This window comes from Gorilla gorilla, chromosome 5, assembly GCF_029281585.2.
Source record: "Gorilla gorilla gorilla isolate KB3781 chromosome 5, NHGRI_mGorGor1-v2.1_pri, whole genome shotgun sequence".
NCBI classification, from domain to species: Eukaryota; Metazoa; Chordata; class Mammalia; order Primates; family Hominidae; genus Gorilla; species Gorilla gorilla.
The window spans coordinates 156,075,001-156,086,558 of NC_073229.2; the positions used below are offsets into that span (position 1 = coordinate 156,075,001).

Genomic DNA, 11,558 nt, shown 5'->3' on the forward strand with positions numbered 1-11,558 from the left:
AAACACCATCTGTCTTCTTTCCCAGCACCAGTTTATGAGCGGATACAGCCAAGACATCTTAATGCCCCTTTGGACATCCTATACCGTGGACAGAAATGCAAGTATTTGTCACCTCTTTATGTGTGGCTATTTCAAATTAATGATTAAGCAGAACATTAAATGCATAGTTTCTCACTGTTCACCTTGGCTTTATACTCAGTTCCCGCATTAGAGGAACACTGAAGAGGGAGTCAGAAAAATTCAGTTCCAGTTCAAGCTCTGCCACTGAGCAGCTGCATGACTTTGAGAACTCAGACCAAATTTCTTCTGTGAAATGAGGGTCGTGCAGTAAAGATTCTCTTTTGGGCCGGGCGCAGTGGCTCACGCCTGTAATCTCAGCATTTTGGGAGGCCGAGGCGGGCAGATGACGAGGTCAGGAGATCGAGACCATCCTGGCTAACACGGTGAAACTCCATCTCTACTAAAAATATAAAAAAATTAGCCGGGCGTGGTGGCGGGCGCCTGTAGTCCCAGCTACTCAGGAGGCTGAGGCAGGAGAATGGCGTGAACCCGGGAGGTGGAGCTTGCAGTGAGCCGAGATGGCGCCACTGTACTCCAGCCTGGGCTACAGAGTGAGACTCCATCTCAAAAAAAAAAAAAAAAAAGAAAGAAAGAAAGAAAAGAATTCTCTTTTCCTCCCCGACCCCAGTTTTAATATTTTATGATTCCAATTTATAATTGCATGAAATCAGCCTTAGGATCAGTCACAGTTACCCATTTCTAAATACATGGCTGTGTGAGGACAAGTATTTCCCTCAGCTCTCCAAATCTAAGGGGGCCCTCACTGTTTGGCAAAGCCATTAAAGCTCAGTAACATCATTGCACGTACCATCTATAGGAAGACACGAGCCCAAACCAGGGAGAGTCCAGAATCCTGCCCACCACCAACGCCAGAGGAGTTAGGCCTTGAAAGGAGTGAGGGCAAATATCCCAGAATAAGAGCAGCCTTCCCCCTCACCCATGGCCCCCTGGGTGCTCTGGTAGAAGGAGGAATGGTGAAGGAGATGGTGCTGGAAAGAGAGAAGGGGGAAGATGAGATTTTGATCTTATGTGGAATTGAAATTTTAAACTGGGCTGAAACTGAAAGTGACTGGCAAGGTACAGGATGCCCTAAGGGAACGACAAAGGGATTTGAGAGAGCATAGTGGAGGGCAGCAGTTTGATTTAAAAAATAAAATGATTTTTACTAGTCAGTGAGACAGCCAAATAAAAAGATAGGGATATGTCTGTTTATATATAATTTCTATGTTACAAATATATAATACACACATATATTTATATAAAATTTCTTGAACTTTGATTTTTAAAATTTTTCAATACTGTCTTCAAACACCAAACACTTAAAAAAATTTTTGACTTTGTAACTGATCAGTCTACACCATTTTTTATAGGCACCCCATCCTATTTATTAATATTTATACCTTAATTATGGGTTCCTTGATTCCATTTTCAGTTTTCTTATGTAATTAAAATGCATAACTTTACAGTCATTGCGATGCTTGAGGTTTTTACATTGCTGTTCGGTGACTGTCCTCCTTTGCTCCAGCAACTTTTGGCAGTGCAGTTGACTATGGAAGATAGACTCAGATCTCTAAAAATCAACATTTTACTATATAAAAGCTTAAAATTGACCGGCGCAGTGGCTCACTCCTGTAATCCCAGCACTTTGGGAGGCTGAGGAGGGCGGATCACGAGGTCAGGAGTTCGAGACCATCCTGGCTAACATGGTGAAACCCTGTCTCTACTAAAAATACAAAAAATTAGCCAGGCGTGGTGGGTCACACCTGTAATCCCAGCACTTTGAGGGGGCTGCAGCGGGTGGAGCACCTGAGGTCAGGAGCTCAAGACCAGCCTTGCCAACATGGTGAAACCCCATCTCTACCAAAAACACAAAAATTAGCCAGGCGTGGTGGCAGATGCCTGTAGTCCCAGCTACTCGGGAAGCTGAGGCAGGAGAATCGCTTGAACCTGGGGGGCAGAGTTGCAGTGAGCCGAGATTGCGCCACTGCCCTCTAGTCTGGGTGACAGAGTGAGACTCCATCTTAAAAAAATAATAATAATAAATAAATAAATAAATAAAAATTTAAAATTGTGTAGATAAAATCATTCTAAACATTATTTCATATTAGCATAGCAGAATCTGAAAATATTTTCATAAATATGACAATTAGTATCTTTAATATTGTAAAGCATTTTTACACTTTAGTTAGAAAAAAAGATGAATATACTAGTAGGAAAATGGGAAAATAGGGAAGGACATGAGCTGACAGCTAGAGATTCATAATTTTATGATGTAGTTCACCTTTAAATATTAATAAAGCAATTTTCTTCTCTGTGCCTGATATCTGAGAGTTCTTTTCATTTCGTTCTTCAGGACAGTTTCTCTACGGAAGACTTCTCCAACTGTCTGTACCAGGACTTTAGAATTCCTCTTAGTCCTGTCCATAAATGTTCATTTTATAAAAATAACACCAAAGTGAGTTACGGGTTCCTCTCCCCACCACGTAAGTTTTTTCCTCTCCTGACCTTCCCTTTTCTCCTTTTTGTTTTCTTTCTTGTTTATAAATCCTACCATACGTTATAGGGTAATATATATATATTACCTATTATATATATATATAAAAATATTACCTATTTTATATATATATATATAAAGTATATATATTACTATTATATATATAGCTTTATATATATATATAAAGCTATATATATCTAAAGCTATATATATATATATATATAGCTATATATATATAGCTTTGTTTATTTATTGGTGAAAAATTGTGGATTTGGTCTATAACTACCAAGGGAAAAATTTTAATCATCTAAAACTTGAATTTTATAAAATTTTCTTTTTGTTGGGAGGGTAGTTGATGTAGTGCAGATATGGTAAGCAGAACACTTCATGGTTCCTTTCTGCCTTTCTTTTAAACAATTTGAGAATATTGTGAAGGTGGAATATATATATCAAGTTGGAAGAATATATCAAGGTTCTTAGGAAGGAGATCTAACTTTGTTGTTTAAAAAGAAAATGCGTTTGTCAGAGAAGTAAGTAAAGGTAGAGGCTTACATATGCTTGCTTTTTCACTGATCCAGAATCTCTAGGGAATGGCTTTTTTGAAGCTAAGTATTCTATTTTTTGAAATGGCAAATTTGTATGTTGATGAGAAGCCATTTTGGGGCCAGCCTTAAAAGGCAAAAATCAGAAAGCTCCAGGTGCTCAACTACCGTCAGCATCCAGTTCAGTTCCCAGAGTATGTGTCTGAAGTCAGAACTTGGCTGTTGCATTATAAAAATAGACCAGGTCCAAGCCTCAAATTCATACAGAGAAGCCTTGTATGGTGTTTCGAGACAGACATCCTGTGATGTTTTTTCTGGGTAGCAGGTGTTGTTCTGGAGCCAGATGTTCTCTTTTTTCTTTTCACTGTGAAAAAGTGTAAGGAAAGAAGATTGTCAACACAATTCCTTTTAGTTGAAACGAGGGCAATAACGTTTGAATATGTTTAATTTGGGGCTCTTGTTATTAAAGTTTATGTTTCTTTGACATGCTCATCTTGAAAAGACTTAAATATTTTATTTTTGTAAAGGACTTGACCAAACACATTACATTTTCCCTTGACCCTGTACTTGGGAAAGTTTTACAGGTTTAAGATGGTACTCAGCTAATTTTTAAAAATGCTCTCCTAACCATGAGAAACTATAATTTCCTATGTTATTTGTGAAGAATGAAAAAGTTGTCCTCTTTTCTCTTTGTAGAACTAAATAAAAATTCAAGTGGAATATATTCTGAAGCTTTGCTTACTACAAATATAGTGCCAATGTACCAGAGTTTTCAAGGTAAATAATGTTAACTCTATATTTGATAATTTTAATGAATTTATGCACATATAGGCATAATTCATATGTAATAGGACTTATGGTCTAAATTAAATGAATTAATACCAAATACATTCTTAAAGGTTTAACTTTGAGAATACTAGTACACAAAAATTCTACAAATTATTAGAATTATCATGTATTCTAATTGTATAATTGTTTGCAAACAGTTTTGGTGAGAAAGTATGTGATGCGCTTCCTAAAGTTATCCAGTTAATACAGTCTGCTAACACTTATATTAACTTTCATTCGGCTTCCTTATTTAACTTTTTGGAAGTTCTTGATAATTGTCTGTGTTTTCAAATGAATAGATTTTACATCATCATTAACTATTGCAGCATTTGACTTTTACAGGAATAAAAATATAGTTACTTAAATTGATGTATAGAATATCAAAATATAAGCATATAAGGAGTTTTTAGTCTAATTTATATCTAGACTACTTGTGAATATTTCAAAGTTAATATTCAGATATTAATAGGAAATCGGAATAATATGCCTTGTTTGTGTTTGCGATGTTGCTATGCTTAATGATGACATATGATCACAATTTCAACATGATGTACTTGTTCAGGGATGTCTCAAAGAGAGTTGGGTTCAACGTTTGTCTGTGAGTCCTTTCAAAGGCCAAAGCTGAACAATGAATTTTTGGCCTCACACTAAGATTAGAGCCAAGGCTGGGTGTGGTGGCTCATGCTTGCAGTCTCAGCACTTTGGGGAGTCCAACTCAGAAGGACTGCTTGAGGCCAGGAGTTCAAGATCAGCCTGGGAAACAGTGAGACCTGGTCTCTAGTCTCTACAAAAAATTTTAATTAGCTGGGCATGGTGATGTGCACCTGTAGTCCTAGCTATTCTGGAGACTGAGGCAGGAGCATCTCTTGACCCCAGGAGTTTGAGGCTGCAGTGAGCTATGATTGTGCCACTGCACTCCAGCCTGGGTGATATAGCAAGACTCTGTCTCTAAACAAAAAACAAAACAAAACAAAGACTGAAGCCAAACTTGACTTTATCTTTATTTACTATAAATGCTAATTTTGAATCATGGTGTTAATTTATTTCACACGTCAACATGGTCCCTTGTTCTTTTGAAAGTACACTGGCTTCTATCTTGTTTCAGTTATATGGCGCTACTTTCATGACACCCTACTGCGAAAGTATGCTGAAGAAAGAAATGGTGTCAATGTCGTCAGTGGTCCTGTGTTTGACTTTGATTATGATGGACGTTATGATTCCTTAGAGAATCTGAGGCAGTAAGAACATATTTCGTTACTCTTAAAAATAGGAATTACCATCCAGTAGAAATGGGATTACCATCCAGTTGAGTCAACAGAACCTTTTTTATCCGGTGTCATATGTTTATGTGTATGACACTTCTGACTACACAGGAAGCCTCTTGAAATATCTGATTAATTTTGATGTTTTGCTCAATGTTCAGTAAAATTTTTTAGGTAAAAAAGTAGTGTTTCTCACCCATTCAGTTCAGTTGAATAATTTTTGCACTCAGTTTAAACGCTGAACTCATTTAAGATCTCTGTGTGGCTGATTGTTAAGGTATGATCTGAATATATTGTGAGTCAGAAGATGAAGAACTCTATGGTGTGGCTACAGATATCCTGAGTCTGGGAATGAATAGGGTTATAAAGCTGCAGTGCTTGGAGTCTGGTGGCCTTGGGTGAATGTTATGGCTCTTACCCAACTGTGGCTGGAGGGGCATGATAAAAAGCAACCGTCTGAAGGAAACTATCAGTGGTGCTTTTTTAAAAAAAGAGAGGGAAAGAACATCTTGGAAACTGGTTGATCTTTATTGAAACAATAATTACAGCAGTTTGGGAAGCAATTTTGCTGTTAAGTCCGTAGGAAAAAGACTGAGATTCCACTGAGATTCAGCCCCTCTCAGAACTTTCCTACTCTCCCAGGCTGACTTAGAAATATGTGACTTACAAAATACATTGGAAAGCACATCAATTTGCAAAGTTACAGTTTTTTACTTTCCCTTGAGGCATAAAGCTGCCTTAGAAGCTGTAGCGCTGGAGAGGATACAGAAGAGAACTGCATATGCTTCCTACCCACGGCTTCACCCAGAGCCCTCTGTTTAAATCTGTTTTATAGATTATGTTTCTACATAAGGTCATATTTGAAAACAATGATTCCACTGCCTTAAATTTTGAAAGATGTTGAAAAAACAAACACAGCCTTAAAATAGGAGAATGACTATGAGGTAAAGATGTTTGGGACATCTTTGATAATATACTTCAGTTAAAAAAATTAAGTTATTAAGGAAGAAAATCCAGTTAGAACAAACAATTCATGACAACATGTCCTCTCTGAAGGGGCTGGAATAGAAAATTCCTAACCAGTTCTTTCTCTGCCCACTATTTGTGTATAATCGCCTAGAAGTTAAGACTATCAATAATGGTTTACACTCTTGGTCATAGGTGTTCAAAAATGACATTTTCTTTTCTTTAGTGTTTCAATTTCAGTGTCTTTAGGTAGAACTAAAAGAATTCTAAAAGTCAATAAATTTCTACAGAAAATAAAAATTATTTGGAGTGTGTTTATCTGCCTGTCTTCTAATTATTGCTCTCAATCTGGCAGAGTATGTTGAGGTGTTGTGATTACTAGCTTCTTATATTTAATTATTTGTTTGAATTTGATTTTTGTATGTATTAAAAGCATGCTCTACTGAAATATTCATCAAAAGGAAGATAGTTATTTCTTTCTTAAAATGAATATTGGCATGTTTTACAGAAAAAGAAGAGTCATCCGTAACCAAGAAATTTTGATTCCAACTCACTTCTTTATTGTGCTAACAAGCTGTAAAGATACATCTCAGACTCCTTTGCACTGTGAAAACCTAGACACCTTAGCTTTCATTTTGCCTCATAGGACTGATAACAGTGAGAGCTGTGTGGTAAGTAGCTTTTGTATATTTACTTTGCATGTTGAAAATCTAGACATATGCATATTTGTTTATGTCACACATCTGACATTACAGTGAGAGAAAGCACAACTCTTGAGTACACATGAACTTTGAAATTATAGGATGCTTTTAAATTTGATCTTTTAAGATGACATATCTTTGGGGAAGACTACCCTTGTCTGCTTTTATTTTTCATTTTCTTTTTTTTTTTTTTTTTTAGAGATAGGGTCTTTCTATGTTGCCCAGGCTGGTCTTGAACTCCTGACCTCAAATGATCCTCCTGTCTTGGCCTCCCAAAGTGCTGAGATTGCAGGTGTGAGCCACCCTGCCTGGCCCCTTTGTCTGGTAAAGATAGTAAAAATCAGATCAGAATCAAACTTTGTATGGCTTAACCACTAAAGTCTAGGTTTATCTGAAGTATGGATTTTTCTCTTTTTTTCAAAACTGGATTTATAATTTCAAAGTGTCAGCACTGTTATAAATTAAAGTTGTTAGACAACATTTCAAATTTTCTGTGTATCACTTAATTATAAAATATCTTTTCCTTTCTTATCGTATTGTCATCCCAGTGTGTTTGGGAATAATTGTTTTATATTATCTTATTTGCTCAGAATTTTAAAAATCTACAGTGTAGATTGGGACATCAAGACTGCATAACATTTTAGCAATTTTGTTTTTTTGTTTTTTTGTTTTTTTTTTTGAGACAGAGTCTCACTTTGGCTCCCAGGCTGGAGCGCAGTGGCATGGTCTCGGCTCACTGCAAGCTCCGCCTTCTGGGTTCACGCCATTCTCCTGCCTCAGCCTCCCGAGTAGCTGGGACTACAGGCGCCCGCCACCACACCCGGCTAATTTTTTTGTATTTTTTTTTTAGTTGAGATGGGGTTTCACTGTGTTAGCCAGGATGGTCTCGATCTCCTGACCTCGTGATCCACCCGCCTTGTCCTTCCAAAGTGCTGGGATTACAGGCGTGAGCCACCGCGCCTGGCCTTTTTTTTTTTTTTTTTTTTTTTTTTTGGAGTCTTGCTCTGTCGCCCAGGCTGGAAGGCAGTGGTGTGATCTCAGCTCACTGCAACCTCCGCTTTCCGGGCTCAAGCGATTCTCCTGCCCCAGCCTCCCGAATAGCTGGGATTACAGGCACCTACCACCCATGCCCAGCTAATTTTTGTATTTTTAGTGGAGATGGGGTTTCGCCGTGTTGGCCAGGCTGTTCTCTACCTCCTGACCTCAGGTGATCTGCTGGCCTTAGCCTCCCAAAGTGTGGGAGTTACAGTCATGAGCCACTGCGCCCGGCCCATTTTAGCAATTTTTAAGTTTTCCCTTATGGTGAGCCAAAATATATTTCTTTCAGAGTACTTCCCACATTTCCTTTTTTTTTTTTTTTTTTTTTTGTCCATTGAAGTGACACCAAGTAAGTCTAGACCTGAATCTGCAAAAAGATGTAGCTTTCATACCAGTCCCAATGAATTGGTGGTAGGTACCTGGAGTTAGGATCTTGAGACCCAGTATGAGCTCAGCAGAAAAGAGTGCTGTATTCACTCATTCATTCACTACTACTTTGATTCAGCCATTCATTCCTTTGATATTTATAATCAGGTGCTCTAGGTACTGAGGACACAGCAGTGAACAAAATAGTGAGCTCTTCTCTGGGCCCAAGAGTAGAATACAATGATCCGTTTGCCATCCCTGATGGTAGTGGTCTTTCTATATATCGTTAAAATTCATGAAGATATGTCTCTCCTTAATTGTTTCTATGATAAACTTTCAGAATTACTTGTTCCTATAGAACACATTTCTCATTATTTTTCCCTTTACTCTTTAGAATTAAATACAGAATAGCAAGATTTTAGTTGGTTGCCTGATGATTATCTGACTCCACTGAAAGTTGTCAGTTTTGTGGGCATTGTTGGATACATGCAGCTATTCCCTGCTTCATTACTTTATTTCTTTTGAGAGATTATATTGTCATTGAATATATCAATTAGAGTACGGTTCTGCAGCAAATAACAGAAACCCCTTTGCAGTGGCTTAAGCAAGTCAGGGATTCCTCATGGAACAGCAAGTCCAGCTGCACACAGTCCTGGGATGGCGCTTTGGGTCAACTACAACATTAGGGACCGAGAACTTTTCCCTCTTTCTGCTCCACCAGTCTTAGCATGTGGCTTTGGCCCACGTGGGCTTCTTCATGCATCTTTGTAGGTAACACATTCTCATAAAAACTAGTATTTGTGTAGTACATTTGCACACATCATTACGTTTGATCCTCAAAATAACCCGATGAGGAGGATACAGATAAAGGAATCAAGACTTATATGTTAAATAACTTTCCTTAGTTTACCTGATAAGATTGTCACAGAACCAGCCTCTTTTAAAAAATTTTTCAACTTTTATTTTAAGTTCAGGGGTACATGTGCAGGATGTGCATGTTTGTTGCATAGGTAAATGTGTGCCATGGTGGTTTGCTGCACAGATCATCCCATCACCCAGGTATTAAGCCCAGCATCCATTAGCTATTCTTTCTGATGCTCTTCCTCCTCCCACCCCCTGCCCTCCAACAGGCCCCAGTGTATTTTGTTCCCCCACACGTGTTTATGTGTTCTCATCCTTCAGCTCCCTCTTATAATTGAGAACACGAGGGTTCGGTTTTCTGTTTCTGCATTAGTTTGCTAAGGATAATGGCCTCCAGCTCCATCCATGTCCCTGCACAGGACATGATCTTTTATGGCTGCATAGTATTCCATGGTATACATGTACCACATTTTCTTTATTTAGTCTATCATTGACCATATACACCATAGTATTCCATGGTGTATATGTACATTTTCTTGATCCAGTCTATCATTGTTGGGCATTTAAGTCGATTCCATGTCTTTCCTATTGTGAATAGTGCTGCACTGAACATATATGTGCATGTATCTGTATAATAGAATGATTTATATTCCTGTGGGTATGTACCCAGTAATGGGATTGCTGGGTCCAATGGTATTTCTGCCTCTAGGTCTTTGAGGAATCGCCACACTGTCTTCCACAGTGGTTGAACTAATTTACACTCCCACCAACAGTGTAAAAGCGTTCCTTTTTCTCCACAACCTTACTAGCTAGCATCTGTTGTTTTTTGACTTTTTAATAACAGGCATTCTGAGTGAGATTCTTTACATTATTCAGATATTCTTTCCCATGCCATGTAATTTCTGTTTTCCCACTTTTTTTAACCCCACACCATTGAAGTTTCTTAAACCTATGTAATGCAGGACCATCTGTTCCAGTTATAGTTTCTTTTTCCCAAACTTGAAGCATCTAATTAAACAAACATGCATGGTATGTATTAGAAGGAAAGCTACTCAAGAGGAGAGATGATGCCTAACAAACCATGCGGCATGTTCCACTTCAGAGCTGAAATCTCGTAAATGATTAAACTGGGGAGATGGATCGCTTATAGAAGTGAACTGAGTGTTCTCTTGGTAACTTTTATATTTCCTATTCTCCTAGCATGGGAAGCATGCATCCTCATGGGTTGAAGAATTGTTAATGTTACACAGAGCACGGATCACAGATGTTGAGCACATCACTGGACTCAGCTTCTATCAACAAAGAAAAGAGCCAGTTTCAGACATTTTAAAGTTGAAAACACATTTGCCAACGTTTAGCCAAGAAGACTGATATGGTTTTTATCCCCAAACACCATGAATCTTTTTGAGAGAACCTTATATTTTATATAGTCCTCTATCTACACTATTGCATTGTTCAGAAACTGTCGACCAGAGTTAGAACAGAGCCCTCGGTGATGCGGACATCTCAGGGAAACTTGCGTACTCAGCACAGCAGTGGAGAGTGTTCCTGTTGAATCTTGCACATATTTGAATGTGTAAGCATTGTATACATTGATCAAGTTCGGGGGAATAAAGACAGACCACACCTAAAACTGCCTTTCTGCTTCTCTTAAAGGAGAAGTAGCTGTGAACATTGTCTGGATACCAGATATTTGAATCTTACTATTGGTAATAAACCTTGATGGCATTGGGCAAACAGTAGACTTATAGTAGGATTGGGGTAGCCCATGTTATGTGACTATCTTTATGAGAATTTTAAAGTGGTTCTGGATATCTTTTAACTTGGAGTTTCATTTCTTTTCATTGTAATCAAAAAAAAAAATTAACAGAAGCCAAAATACTTCTGAGACCTTGTTTCAATCTTTGCTGTATATCCCCTCAAAATCCAAATTATTAATCTTATGTGTTTTCTTTTTAATTTTTTGATTGGATTTCTTTAGATTTAATGGTTCAAATGAGTTCAACTTTGAGGGACGATCTTTGAATATACTTACCTATTATAAAATCTTACTTTGTATTTGTATTAAAAAAAAGAAAAATATTCCTATCCTGCTCACTGGTAATTAACATAGGTTTAAAATGGCTTCAAATGTGGCCCTTTAGACTGTTAAAATTGTACCTTATCTTGGCAAAACTTCAGAGCACCAGTCAGTGCATGCAAGGTGCCATTTTTTATTGAGATGCTTAGAATGTTCCTTTCTGTGCACAAGACTTACCCTACCAGCAGCAGAGCCATTCTCTGTTGAGTGGTTCATTTTGAAGTTCCACAGATTGAAGAGAACATGCCACCAATCACCTCACATCTTCTTGGTGGACATGATAAATGACACAATGAACTTGATTTCTTTACTACCTTGACTGTACCTTTTTGTCCCTACCTGTGAACCTTCAAAGACTGC

General features: G+C 37.9%; 1 protein-coding gene across 1 annotated transcript in view; it reads left to right on the forward strand.

The window, feature by feature from the left end:
- ENPP1 (ectonucleotide pyrophosphatase/phosphodiesterase 1) overlaps positions 1-11,200 on the forward strand; it is an 81,512-nt gene extending 70,312 nt beyond the window's left edge. Inside the window, exons 20-25 of the mRNA XM_019030063.4 lie at positions 1-97; positions 2,414-2,543; positions 3,793-3,873; positions 5,030-5,162; positions 6,661-6,823; positions 10,319-11,200. The exon at positions 1-97 is cut by the window's left edge and continues 58 nt beyond it. Coding sequence (XP_018885608.3) covers positions 1-97; positions 2,414-2,543; positions 3,793-3,873; positions 5,030-5,162; positions 6,661-6,823; positions 10,319-10,489 — 775 coding nt within the window. The 3' untranslated portion in view covers positions 10,490-11,200. The remainder of the gene's footprint in view (positions 98-2,413; positions 2,544-3,792; positions 3,874-5,029; positions 5,163-6,660; positions 6,824-10,318) is intronic.
- Positions 11,201-11,558: the final 358 nt, after the last annotated feature.